This window comes from Gymnogyps californianus, unplaced genomic scaffold, assembly GCF_018139145.2.
Source record: "Gymnogyps californianus isolate 813 unplaced genomic scaffold, ASM1813914v2 HiC_scaffold_84, whole genome shotgun sequence".
Taxonomy (NCBI): Eukaryota; Metazoa; Chordata; class Aves; order Accipitriformes; family Cathartidae; genus Gymnogyps; species Gymnogyps californianus.
In genome coordinates, this window is record NW_026114477.1 from 250,432 (window position 1) to 262,933 (window position 12,502).

Here is a 12,502-nt window from a genome sequence, read left to right on the forward strand (position 1 = left end):
CGGGGCAGCACCTCCGGTTGTAGGCGGGGAGAGGAGCGAGAGTGGGGGAGAGGAGCAGCTCTGCCAGGCGTGGGGAGGAGGAGGAGGAGGAGGAGGAGGAGGAGGAGGAAGAAGAGGAGGAGGAAGAAGAAGAGGTGCTGCAGGCGCCGGAGCCGAGATTCCCCCGCAGCCCGTGGGGAGAGGGCCGGCTGTCTCCCTGCAGCCCAGGGAGGGTTAATGGCGGAGCTGAGATTCCCCCCCCCCGCAGCCCGTGGAGGACCCCACGCCGGAGCAGGGGGGATGCACCCTAAAGGAGGCTGGAGACCCCCGTGGGAAAGCCCACGCTGGAGCAGTTCGTGGAGGAGTGCAACCCCGCGTGGGAAAGGCTGGCGTTGGAGAAGGGCGTGGAGGGTTGTCTCCCGTGGGAGGGACCCCACGCTGGAGCAGGGGAGGAGGGGGAGGAGGAAGGAGCGGCGTGGGCTGACCTGACCGCAGCCCCCATTCCCCGGAGCTGCAGAAGATCGGGGGTGCAGCGAAGCCCGGGAGGAAGGGAAGGGGCGAGGGGGGAAGGGGTGGTTTTTTAAGATTTGCTTTTATTTCCCATCATCCTACTCTGATCTGACTGGTAATAAATAATTTGTCTCTTTTTTTTTTCCCCCCAAATCGAGTCTCTTTTCCCCGTGAGAGGCCGGGCCCAGTGCTCTCCCCACCCGTGTCTCACCCCACGAGCCTCTCGCTCCCGCTGAGGAGGGGAGCGATGAGAGCGGCTTTGGGGGGCACCCGGCCTCCAGCCAGGCTCCCAAGCCTTGGGGTGCTCCAAGAGGATGCGGGATATTGGGGTGCCCCGAGGGGTGTGGGATATTGGGGTGTGCTAAAGGGATGTGGGATATTGGGGTGCCCCGAGGGGTGTGGGATATTGGGGTGCGCTAAAGGGATGTGGGATATTGGGGTGCCCCGAGGGGTGTGGGATATTGGGGTGCGCTAAAGGGATGCGGGATATTGGGGTGCCCTGAGGGGTGTGGGATATTGGGGCTCTGCATTGGGGTGCGCTAAAGGGATGCAGGATATTGGGGTGCCCCGAGGGGTGTGGGATATTGGGGTGCGCTAAAGGGATGCGGGATATTGGGGTGCCCCGAGGGGTGTAGGATATTGGGGTGCGCTAAAGGGGTGCGGGATATTGGGGTGCCCCGAGGGGTGTGGGATATTGGGGTGTGCTAAAGGGATGTGGGATATTGGGGTGCCCCGAGGGGTGTGGGATATTGGGGTGCGCTAAAGGGATGCGGGATATTGGGGTGCCCCGAGGGGTGTAGGATATTGGGGTGCGCTAAAGGGATGCGGGATATTGGGGTGCCCCGAGGGGTGTAGGATATTGGGGTGCGCTAAAGGGGTGCGGGATATTGGGGTGCCCCGAGGGGTGTGGGATATTGGGGTGCGCTAAAGGGATGCGGGATATTGGGGTGCCCCGAGGGGTGTGGGATATTGGGGTGCGCTAAAGGGATGCGGGATATTGGGGTGCCCCAAGGGGTGTAGGATATTGGGGTGCGCTAAAGGGGTGCGGGATATTGGGGTGCCCCGAGGGGTGTGGGATATTGGGGTGCGCTAAAGGGATGCGGGATATTGGGGTGCCCCAAAGGGTGCAGGATACTGGGGCTCCGCGTCGTGCTTCAGCGCGTTGCAGGCAGGAGGGCATCCCCCTTCCTCATCCCCCTCCTCATTTTGGGGTGTTTCTCCCAGCAACGCCCCCCCCCCCCGCAGGCAGCCCTGCCTGCTGCTCAGCTGCCTGTACGCGGTGGTGGGGCAGCCCTGGGGGGTCCTGGGGGGCCAGGGCAGCCTTGGGGGGTCTTTGTGGGGCTGGGGCAGCTTGGTGGTGGGTCAAATGCGGATGCTTCCTCCTTCTTATAGCCAAAAAAGAAAAGTATTTATTATATTCGAAGCACATTTATAATCAATCACACATTAATTACTCGGAAATACCTCCTTGAGCGTGGGGAGCAGCAGAAGAAAATGGGGGGGGAAGCGAGCGCGAGCTCATCCTCGTGATGACAAAATCAGTTTTAAACCGAGGTAGCGGCTGGTATTAACTCCAAGCCTGCAAAAATTAAAATTTTTAATTTGGGTTGGAAGCCCGGCCGGTGACGGGCATCGAGCTCAGTAAAAGAAACCTTCAGAGGGGGCTGAGTTTGAGAGGAAAAACCAAGTTTTCAGCTCAAAACCAGCACGGTGAAGCCCAGCTCCCATTAATGAGCTTCGGGTGAATTTAACAACAGCGGCTTTCAGATGAGATGAGCCGCGCCGAGCTCGGACCCGAAACCCCCTGGATATCACCCAAAATGGAGACATCTAAGATGCAGGACCATAAGCTGAGGTGGAAATGACTCCAAGACCTGGAAAATAAGAGCTGAGGAACATCAAGGAGCGTTTCCAACCACCGTGGAGCAACCGGCTTTGGGGGGACCCCGCCGGCGCATCAACCCTTGGGGGACAGTTTGATCGTGGAGAGGAGCACGCAGAAGTAGGGGAAGACCCTCTCTCCGCTGAAGGAGGCCACGGGGAAGGTGAAGATGCGTTGGCGGCTGCCGACGGCGTAGAAGGAGACCTGTCCCACCTCGTAGTCCAGGTAGACCCCGATCTCCCCGTTGAGGAGCGGGACGGAGGTATTGGAAGGAGCCGTCAGGGCCACGCAGAGCTCGTCGTACTTCTGCAAGCCCCAAATCTCGGTGTTGGGTTTAAAGAGGACCCGGCCTTTCCTCTGAACCGACTCGCGGGCCACCCCAACGGCCCAGAAGCGCCCGTTGGCCTCCACCTCCCAGTAGTGACGGCCCGAGGTGAAGCCCTCGCTGCCCAACATGCACGGATCCGTGTCGAACCGGCCTGGACCCTCAGGCCACCGGCGTCCAGGTCTACCCCAGGTGGCCACTTTGAGGTCCTCAGAGAGGATCACCTCGGGACCCGCCGTGGCCGGATCCAGGGTCACATCCACTGGAGAGTAAAACAGAGAAGGGATCGGAAGCCAAACTTCAGCGCAGAGGACGCACACCCCAAAAATCCCCTTCACTGGTGGCTTTTCAAGGAGAAAGGGAGAAGAGTGGTGAGGCTGGAGATGGAAGAGCGAAGAGATGGAGGTTGGAGATGAAGGATCTCCAGGCCAGGTTGGACATGAATGAGCCAAGAGATGGAGGTTGGAAATGGAGGATCTCCAGGCCAGGTTGGACATGAATGAGCCAAGAGATGGAGGTTGGAGATGAAGGATCTCCAGGCCAGGTTGGACATGAATGAGCCAAGAGATGGAGGTTGGAAATGGAGGATCTCCAGGCCAGGTTGGAGATGGAGGAGCCAAGAGATGGAAGCCGGAGATGGAGGTCGGAGAGAGGTGGAGGATCTCCAGGCAGGGTTGCCCATGGAAGAGCCAAGAGATGGAGGTCGGAGATGGAGGAGCCAGGGAGACAGAAGGTGGAGCTGGAGGATCTCCAGCTCCGATGGACATCTCACTTGATGCAGCCCAGAAAACATCAGGAATCGGTACTTTGCTCCTCTCCGGCCGCCTTTGGTTACCTTCGAACTGCTTTGCCGCGTGGTAGTCCAGGGCAAGATCCCATGTGCGCGGCCGTGGTTTGAGGAAGAAAGCCATCGCGTCCACGACGTCCTCCCCTCCCGGCTAGAGGCACAGAAAGGGGAAAGAAAGAATAAAATAAAATTATTATCCTACAAATGGGCACATCGCAGCTTTTCACCCCTTTTTATATCAGAAAACAAGTTCAACCACTGCATTTAATCAAAATACTTGAAAAAAAAAAAAGCCATTTTTTTCTCCAGCAGCTGCAAAGAAGCTTGGTTCATTCATGGGAAGACCCACGAAGATCAATTAAATCTATTAATTTCCAGATGACTGCGAAGGGAACATGAGGAGCACGTTGGGATGGACCCATCTACCTTCTAGCTATGATTATACCCCAAAACCCCCATTCCTTGCTTCGGCTCAGGGATGAATCCATCTTAAATCCATCCCTGCCTCCGCCATTCGTTTTCTTGGGCAATCAAATCCGACAGGGTTTATTTGAGTGAGAAAAATCCTTAAAATTGAGATAAGCCGAGTCCAACTCTCTCGCGTCCAGAGAAACCCTGCGAGAGGTGGAGAAATTTGCCGCTGGCCCCGGGGAAAATGTGCACGGGGGAGATAAAGGCTGGCGTCAAAGGGCCTCGAATCCGTCCTCCGAAACCAGCGCGGGGCTTTGAGTGCAAACAAGCGGTTGCCCGTGGTAAAGGGCACTAGAAATTAGTAATAAAGCCCCCAAATGGTTGAATAAACCACGCTGCGATGCTCGAAAATAAACGGGTTGCTTCTTTTCTGCCTGCTTTCCCCAGCAAAACTGCAGAGAAGGGAATTAAAGCGGCAGGTAATGAGTAAAAGCGGGGACAAGGTGGGAAAATCACCCTTAAATTAAGTTATAAGCAGGAGCCGTGCCGTTTCTCACCCAAATTTCCCCAGCCGGATCGTTATGGGTAGATGAGAAGCAAATAATAACCGTGGCCAACCACTGCAAAACACCTTTAAATCCGCAACAAAGATCCTGAGGGCAAAGCAAAGGCAAATCCACTTTCCTTCTCTTGTTGATGGGATGGGGAGAGCGCTCAAAAATCCCCCTTTTCCCCACCAAAGACGGCAGGGCGGCGTAACCCATCCAGCAGCGCTGGGATTTTCCCCTCTCTCAAACCTTTTGGGGTTTTCCTTGGTGGCACTGGCGCCGTTTTGGGGTTCCTCCGGCTGCTTTTCCACCACCGGCTTCTTCTCCGCTTGGGTTTTTTTCCTCTCTCGGGTTTTTTTCTGCCCCCCCCCCCGCTTCTCTCTGGCACAGGCTCAGCGAAAGCTCGGTCCCGTCTCTGCCTCCACCAGCTTTTATCGGCCGGGGAGGGAGGTGACCTCCAATCTCCCGCCCGCAGACAGGGCCGCGACGCCCTCGGATGCCTCCTGCACCCTCCGATTGCACCTTGTCCCCCCGCCATTTCAGGGCCATTTACTTTCTCAACGCATCTGGAAGGCGTCAGGGAGAGGGGAGAGGGGAAAAAAAAAAAGAAAAAAGGGCGGTGCAAAAAAATGTGCATTATTGCACCGCAGCGCAAGGAAGAAATCGGTTGAATTTTTGGCCCCCAAACCCCCAAATTTGGCTGCAGCCCCGGCCGCGCTGTGGAAGCGAGCAAGGCAAAGCAGAGACGAGGATGGGAGCCGCTTCCAGGCGAGGGATGAGACAGCAAAGCCTGGAAATGAGACGAGCCGGGGGAGATAAAACGTCTTTAAAGCCAACCGTGGGCGAGGAAATTTGCTTTTCCCACCTGGAAAGGTCGTGCCAGGAGCTGAGCGCGGGAACACCCAGGGGCGGTTCGAGGGAAGGCGGCTTCGCCCCACGCCACCGCCGCCAACTCCCGGCACCGATTTCTTCTCGCCGGGAGGGAAAGCATGGCCACAGCAGCGGTGCGAAACCTCCGTGCCGAGACCGGCCACGAAGTCGCCGCCGTCATCTCCCGGTGTTGAAGAGGAGAAAAACCCCACGGGGCCGAGCGGGTGCCGGCGACGATGGGCGAGGAGCAACCGCGGGCTGCGGCCACGAAGGTTTTGGGGGGATCCGCCGAGACCTGCGAGGTGAGATCGTCTTCCTACGACCCATCAGGCCTCTTCCCCCCCTCCCCTCGCCCCCCCAAAAATGGGGCAAAGGGAAAATATTTTAATTTCTTGGTGGGAAAGCAAAGATCCGGCGCCTGGTCCTGTTCGTGGAAGGAGAAACTCTAAAGGGAGTTGATTCCTGTTTTCAAGGGAAGGCAGCGAGGTGGCTTTTTGCGGGGGGATATTTGCCTCCCTCCCCCAAATAATTTAAGATTTTAAACGCAGAATTATACAAATGAGCCGGGCTGATTGCTTCAAATTTTTTTTTTTTTTTTTTTCTTTTTGGGTGCATTCAGGAGAAAATCCAGTCTCACCTGCGATCCCTAAGGAAGGTGTTGGCAGAGTTTCTGGACTGGAGAGCGAGCGAAGAGAAGCGACGCCTGGACTACCTGGTAAGGGTCCCCTCAGCCTTTCCGCAGCCCAAATGGGTCCTTGGGTATTTCTCCCCCCCCCCAATCCCTCCGGCAGAAACACGCGGGATCATCTCCACGACGCGTCCCGGCGCCTTACAAAGCCCCAAAGCTGGTCGGAGCCGCCGGCGCGGATCCCGGGCAGGTTTGGCGAGCGCCGCCTCCATGTGCAGCTGCTTCTTATTCCTGCTTTAAATGGCTTCATTTTCGTGGCGCCGCTCGTTTTCATCCCAGATCAAGTCCTAAAGGGACGTTGGTTAACGTGGAATTAACCCTCCCCCCTGCTTCCCAGGGCCCTGGTTGATTTTGGACCGACTATAAAGAAGGAATGGCAACAGGGAAGGGAAAAGCAGATGGAAAAGCATCGGATGAACTGCTTAATTACCCTCCGGTTGTTAATTAACCGCATCCCCAGCTCTGCCCCGGCATTACGGCCCCCCTGGCTCCAGCCGAAGCGCTTTGTCCTTTACCTTGAGAGGGAAAGATTCAGGTGTGGGGGTCGCGTGTGGTCTCACGGGGGTTTTATTTTCTCCTCCAGGAGACGAGCGAAGCCGAGCGGCGTCGCATCGGGGCCGAGTTCGAGCGGCTGCGCCGGTTCCTGGCGGAGAAGGAGCACGCGGTGCTGGGGCGGCTGGCGGAGCTGGACGCCGCCTTCGAAGCCACCCAGGCAGAAAAATCTTTGCGGGTGGCCGAGGGGATCGCGCGGCTCCACGGGCTCATCGGGCAGCTGGAGGCCAAGCACCCACCCCAGGTGAGAGCCTTCCTTACCGAAGAGCCCCCCCTCCAAAGTGCTGCCCACATCCTGAACCCCCTTTTTCTCCCTTTTTTCCCCCCCCTTTTAGGATATCGGGAGCATCCTAAGCAGGTACGTGGTGCCTGGTCGCTTCCCCCCCACCCTGTGTCACCCCAACTGCAGAGAGGGACTCGGTTGGGGGTTAAACGTCCCTGGTGCGACATCCATCTCCATCGTTTCTCTTCCCAGCTGGAGGGAAATGAGGCTTCACCTCCCCTCCGGGCTCCCCACCGAGCTGGAGAAGAGCCTGAGCTCCTGCCGCCGCCAACGGGATGCTCTCCGGGAGGCCCTGAAGGAATTCAGAGGTATTTGGGAGGGAATTCAGTGATTTGGGGAGAATTCAGAGGCGTTTTGGGGAGGAAAAAGGAGGTCGGTCAAGGGAAGGCAGCAGCAGGTACAGCACCACGCTCACCTCCCCACCTTCTTCCAGAGAGGGGGAGACCCAAAACGAAGGCGGAAAGGGGGGGATTTCCCAGCGCAGAGGAAAAGGGTGAGGCAGCTTTTTTTGGTCCCTCTCTTCCTGCCCCTAAAAGGGCCTCAGCCTCCGCCGCCGACCTGCCCGGCTTTCCCCACAGCAAAGACAACGCCGGAGCCGGGCGCGGCTCCTCTGCCGCAGCTCTTGGCCGACAGAAAAAGCGTGCGGTGGGATGAGGAGCGGGACGAAGCTGGAGAATCCCGGCGAGACCAGGAGCCGGCCGGCGGCTGCGAGGGGTTCACCCCTGGGAGATGCAGGACACGGAGCCGATAGCCGGGCTCTGCCCGCCGGGTACCTGGGTGCTGCCCGCATCCCCCCCCGGTTTTACAGCCGAGCTTCTCGCCCAGCTCAGACCCCGCAGAAGCCCGTGCTCTGCCCCAAACTTGCCTCCAGCGGTTGCGCCGCTTCTTTAATTAGACAACGGCGCTTTGTGGCGCTGGGATGCTGCTCCTCGTCACTAACAGAACGAAAAAATAAACCGCAATTCTCAGCGCACGGTGTAAACGTTAAGCTATTTATTGCTTCTGCGGGGCTGAGGCAGCGGGGCACGGGTCTATGGGTGCGGCGAAGCAGACCTCGTTGAAAACTGCACCGCCAGACAGTTACACACACACACACACACACACACACCCCCGACCTGACTGGAAACCCCCTGCTTGTCTCCGCTGCTGGAAGCGCTTTCCCGGCTCCCCACGTCCCGCGGGGGAGGGATCGATCCGGGCCGCGCCCGTCCCTCGGTGCGGCTTCCGTAACGACACGCGGCGGCGGCGGCGGCCAGCCCTCGGTGCAGCTCTTTGCATGCCACCTCGCCCTCGGTGCAGCTCTCTTAGTCACTCTTGGCGCAGCCTCGCTGCCCCACCATGTCCTGTCCCTTCCTGAGCTCCTTTTTTAGCCGCCTCGCCGCGCCCGTCCCTCGGTGCAGCTCTTTCAGTGACGCGGGGCAGCGGCCACCCCTCGGCGCAGCTCTTATTGCTTCCACACTTTGCCCGTCGCTCCTTTAGCGACTCCGGGCGGCGACCACCCCTTGAAGCAGCTCCTTTATTACCCCTCACACCTCCCGCCCTCGGTGCAGCTCTGCCAGTGACACGCGGCACTGGCCACCCCTCGGCGCAGCTCTTGCTGCCTTCCCCGCTTCGCCCGTCACTCGGTGCAGCTCTTTTAGTGACTCCGGCGGCGCCACCCCTCGGCAGCTCCTTTATTACCCCCCCTCAGCCATCTCTTCAGTGACGCCCGACAGCGGCCACCCCTCGTGCAGCTCTTCTACGCTGCCTCGCACTCCCCCCTCAGCGCAGCCTCTTGTGCCGACCCCCCGCCCCCGCTCCAGCCCCCCCCCCCCCCCCCCCCCCCCCCCCCCCCTCGCAGCCAGTGACCCCCGCCACCCCCGTGCAGCCCTTATTACCCCCTCACACTCCCGCCCCTCGGTGCAGCTCTGTCAGTGACACGCGGCACTGGCCACCCCTCGGCGCAGCTCTTGCTGCCTTCCCCGCTTCGCCCGTCACTCGGTGCAGCTCTTTTAGTGACTCCGGGCGGCGGCCACCCCTCGAAGCAGCTCCTTTATTACCCCCTCACACCTCCCGCCCCTCAGCGCAGCTCTCCTGCCTCCCCGCTTCGCCCGTCACTCGGTGCAGCTCTTTCAGTGACTCCGGGCGGCCACTACCCCAAAAAGCAGCTCCTTTATTACCCCCTCACACCTCCCGCCCCTCGGCGCAGCTCTTTCAGTAACACCCGACAACGGCCACTCTCTCATTGCAGCTCCTTTTATTACCCCCTCACATCTCCCGTCCCTCACCGCAGCTCTTTCAGTGACGCCCGACAGCGGCCACCCCTCGGTGCAACTCTTCTACTGCTGCCTCGCACGCTCCCTTCGCTCAGCGCAGCCTCTTGTGCCGACACCCCGCGCGTCCCTCGGGGCAGCTCTTTCAGTGACACGGGGCAACGGCCACCCCTCTTTGGCACAGCTCTTACTGCCTCCCCGCTTCGCCCGTCACTCGGTGCAGCTCTTTCAGTGACTCCGGGCGGCGGCCACCCCTCGAAGCAGCTCCTTTATTACCCCCTCACACCTCCCGCCCCTCGGGGCAGCTCTGTCAGTGACACGGGGCAACGGCCACCCCTCCTCAGCGCAGCTCTCACTGCCTCCCCGCTTCGCCCGTCACTCGGTGCAGCTCTTTTGGTGACTCCGGGCGGCCACTACCCCAAAAAGCAGCTCCTTTATTACCCCCTCACATCTCCCGTCCCTCACCGCAGCTCTTTCAGTGACGCCCGACAGCGGCCACCCCTCGGTGCAGCTCTTTTACTGCTGCCTCGCACCCTCCCTTCTCTCAGCGCAGCCTCTTGTGCCGACAACCCGCGCGTCCCTCGGGGCAGCTCTTTCAGTGACACAGGGCAACGGCCACCCCTCCTCGGCGCAGCTCTCACTGCCTCCCCACTTCGCCCGTCACTCGGTGCAGCTCTTTTAGTGACTCCGGGCGGCGGCCACCCCTCGAAGCAGCTCTTTTATTACCCCCTCACACCTCCCGCCCCTCGGGGCAGCTCTGTCAGTGACACGGGGCACTGGCCACCCCTCGGCGCAGCTCTTGCTGCCTTCTCCGCTTCGCCCGTCGCTCGGTGCAGCTCTTTTAGTGACTCCGGGCGGCGGCCACCCCTCGATGCAGCTCCTTTATTACCCCCTCCCTCAGCGCATCTCTTTCAGTGACGCCCGACAGCGGCCACCCCTCGGTGCAGCTCTTCTACTGCCGCCTCGCACGCTCCCTTCTCTCAGCGCAGCCTCTCGTGCCGACACCCCGCGCGTCCCTCGGTGCAGCTCTTTCAGTGACACGGGGCAACGGCCACCCCTCCTCGGCGCAGCTCTTACTGCCTCCCCGCTTCGCCCGTCACTCGGTGCAGCTCTTTTAGTGACTCCGGGCGCCCACTACCCCCCGAAGCAGCTCCTTTATTACCCCCTCACATCTCCCCTCTCTCGGTGCAGCTCCTTTAGTGACGCCCGACAGCGGGCACTGTCTCAGTGCAGCTCCTTTATTACCCCCTCACACCTCCCGCCCCCTGGTGCAGCTCTGCCAGTGACACGCGGCACTGGCCACCCCTCGGCGCAGCTCTTGCTGCCTTCCCCGCTTCGCCCGTCACTCGGTGCAGCTCTTTTAGTGACTCCGGGCGGCGGCCACCCCTCGAAGCAGCTCCTTTATTACCCCCTCACATCTCCCGCCCCTCGGTGCAGCTCTGCCAGTGACACGGGGCAACGGCCACCCCTCCTCAGCGCAGCTCTCACTGCCTCCCCGCTTCGCCCGTCACTCGGTGCAGCTCTTTCAGTGACTCCGGGCGGCCACTACCCCAAAAAGCAGCTCCTTTATTACCCCCTCACACCTCCCGCCCCTCGGCGCAGCTCTTTCAGTAACACCCGACAACGGCCACTCTCTCATTGCAGCTCCTTTTATTACCCCCTCACATCTCCCGTCCCTCACCGCAGCTCTTTCAGTGACGCCCGACAGCAGCCACCCCTCGGTGCAGCTCTTTTACTGCTGCCTCGCACCCTCCCTTCTCTCAGCGCAGCCTCTCGTGCCGACACCCCGCGCGTCCCTCGGGGCAGCTCTTTCAGTGACACGGGGCAACGGCCACCCCTCCTCGGCGCAGCTCTCACTGCCTCCCCGCTTCGCCCGTCACTCGGTGCAGCTCTTTCAGTGAATCCGGGCGGCGACCACCCCTCGAAGCAGCTCCTTTATTACCCCCTCACACCTCCCCGCCCCTCGGGCAGCTCTCTCAGTGACACGCGGCACTGGCCACCCCTCGGCGCAGCTCTTGCTGCCTTCCCCGCTTCGCCCGTCACTCGGTGCAGCTCTTTTAGTGACTCCGGGCGGCGACCACCCCTCGGTGCAGCTCCTTTATTGCTCCCTGCCATCTCCCCTCCCTCAGCGCAACTCTTTGAGTGACGCGCGACAGCGGCCACCCCGCGGTGCAACTCCTTCATGAGCGCTTCACAACCTCCCTTCTTCCCTCAGCCCAACCCATACTCGCGCCTCACCCTTCCCTCGATGCAGCTCTTTTACGGCCGCCTCGCCCCGAGGATAACGAGCAGCAGCTTCCCCCTCCCCGCGCCGCCGCCCCGTGACCAGCTCCTCTACTGAACCCCCTGGGGTGGCTCTTAAAAGAGCCTTTGGGTTTAACATTTATTGCTCCATCCACCGCACTCTAAGTCTCGACCTCAGCCGCCGCCGCAGGAGGACCCCCGGCCTCCTCCACACCCCCGGCCACCGCTTCCTCTGCTGCCACCACCGCCGCCGCCGCCGCCTTTCCCCGCGGTTTCCTCGGCTTCTTCAACCGCTGCGCGGTAGCTTTAACACCGCGCCTCGGCCCCTTCATCTTCCCGGCGGGGCGCTGACGGGCTTCACCGGCCGCCCTCCCGCGCCGCCCAGCTCCCTCCACTCGCTCCTTACCGACACGACCGATACGGAACGAACCGGCGACACCGCTACCCGTCACCCGCTGCAGGAGCCCTTTGTTGACCAACGCACCGACCGCCGCTTTCAAGCGGCCCCCGTTCCTCACCACGTCGTAGCCATCAGTGGCGAGCGTCTTCTTAATGAGGGCTAACGAAGCGCCTTTGCGGGCCGTGGACAAGCAGACGGCGCGGAGAATGAGATCCGACAGCGACGGCCGCCCGCGCTTCAGCGGCAGCGACACGGCCGCCCTCGAAGTGGATGACAGCGGCCCGCCTTTCTCGCGCGGCATGGCCGGGCTCGCCGGCTTCGAAGCGCTGCTCCGCTCCTCCCCGCTCCTGCCCCTTGCGCTGTCGAACCCCCGACTGCGGGACAGCGCCCCCCGGCGGCCCTTTATATAGCCCCGCGCCGGACGCAACAGAGTCAACGTCTCGCGCTCTCATCCCCCGCCCCCCCTCCCCGGCGGACGCAACCGAGTCAACCTCCACGCGCCCCTGCCACGCCTCCCCGCTCCCGCCGGCGCCAAAATGGGATTCCCCCCCCCTCAAAGAAACGCATTCCACTCCCCCAAGGGAAACGCTAGAGCTGGGTTAATGCCCCCCACCCCACCATGGCCCTTCGTGTCCCCGCAGCCAGGCCCTAAAGAAATCGTGTTAAAAAAAACCAAAAATCCCCTAAAATGCTAAAAATTGCCCCAGAAAGTCAAGCGGGTGCAACGCACGCTGCCCCTAAAGTGCTGCAGCTCTGGGAGCTCTTCATAAA

The 12,502-nt window shown here is 60.9% G+C and overlaps 3 protein-coding genes across 6 annotated transcripts; 1 reads left to right on the top strand and 2 right to left on the bottom strand.

The window, feature by feature from the left end:
- Positions 1-1,883: 1,883 nt before the first annotated feature.
- On the bottom strand, positions 1,884-4,765 carry LOC127029202 (butyrophilin subfamily 1 member A1-like). Of its 2 annotated transcripts, XM_050914821.1 has the most exons (3): positions 4,452-4,765; positions 3,532-3,634; positions 1,884-2,958 (listed from the first exon to the last, which is right to left on the bottom strand). In XM_050914821.1, exons 1-3 carry the CDS (start codon positions 4,656-4,658, stop codon positions 2,447-2,449), a joined length of 822 nt encoding a protein of 273 aa, XP_050770778.1. In that variant the 5' UTR covers positions 4,659-4,765; the 3' UTR covers positions 1,884-2,446. The 2 variants fall into 2 exon arrangements, with proteins under 2 accessions (XP_050770778.1, XP_050770777.1); XM_050914820.1 differs by having other exon boundaries at positions 1,884-3,634.
- Positions 4,766-5,049: 284 nt separating this feature from the next.
- On the top strand, positions 5,050-7,805 carry LOC127029205 (E3 ubiquitin-protein ligase TRIM11-like). Of its 3 annotated transcripts, XM_050914824.1 has the most exons (7): positions 5,050-5,614; positions 5,932-6,027; positions 6,584-6,796; positions 6,888-6,910; positions 7,028-7,143; positions 7,269-7,328; positions 7,414-7,805. In XM_050914824.1, the coding sequence occupies exons 1-7, from the start codon at positions 5,549-5,551 to the stop codon at positions 7,584-7,586; spliced, it is 747 nt and encodes a 248-aa protein (XP_050770781.1). In that variant the 5' UTR covers positions 5,050-5,548; the 3' UTR covers positions 7,587-7,805. The 3 variants fall into 3 exon arrangements, with proteins under 3 accessions (XP_050770781.1, XP_050770782.1, XP_050770783.1); XM_050914825.1 differs by lacking the exon at positions 7,269-7,328 and having other exon boundaries at positions 7,372-7,805; XM_050914826.1 differs by lacking the exon at positions 7,269-7,328.
- A 3,687-nt stretch (positions 7,806-11,492) lies between these two features.
- On the bottom strand, positions 11,493-12,032 carry LOC127029196 (histone H1B-like). Its single transcript, XM_050914812.1, has one exon. It carries the CDS (start codon positions 12,030-12,032, stop codon positions 11,493-11,495), a length of 540 nt encoding a protein of 179 aa, XP_050770769.1.
- Between the last annotated feature and the right edge of the window lie 470 nt (positions 12,033-12,502).

What these genes read in the sequence shown, in the direction of transcription:
- LOC127029202 (XM_050914820.1), bottom strand. Translation starts at nt 4,658, where the DNA reads ATGGGTTACGCCGCCCTGCCGTCTTTGGTGGGGAAAAGGGGGATTTTT. An exon ending in ATCCGGCTGGGGAAATTTGG is followed by an intron (nt 3,635 to 4,451) that starts GTGAGAAACGGC and finishes CTGTGCCTCTAG; the next exon opens with CCGGGAGGGGAGGACGTCGT.
- LOC127029205 (XM_050914824.1), top strand. Translation starts at nt 5,549, where the DNA reads ATGGGCGAGGAGCAACCGCGGGCTGCGGCCACGAAGGTTTTGGGGGGA. An exon ending in AGCGACGCCTGGACTACCTG is followed by an intron (nt 6,028 to 6,583) that starts GTAAGGGTCCCC and finishes TTTCTCCTCCAG; the next exon opens with GAGACGAGCGAAGCCGAGCG. An exon ending in AGGCCAAGCACCCACCCCAG is followed by an intron (nt 6,797 to 6,887) that starts GTGAGAGCCTTC and finishes CCCCCCTTTTAG; the next exon opens with GATATCGGGAGCATCCTAAG.
- LOC127029196 (XM_050914812.1), bottom strand. Translation starts at nt 12,032, where the DNA reads ATGCCGCGCGAGAAAGGCGGGCCGCTGTCATCCACTTCGAGGGCGGCC.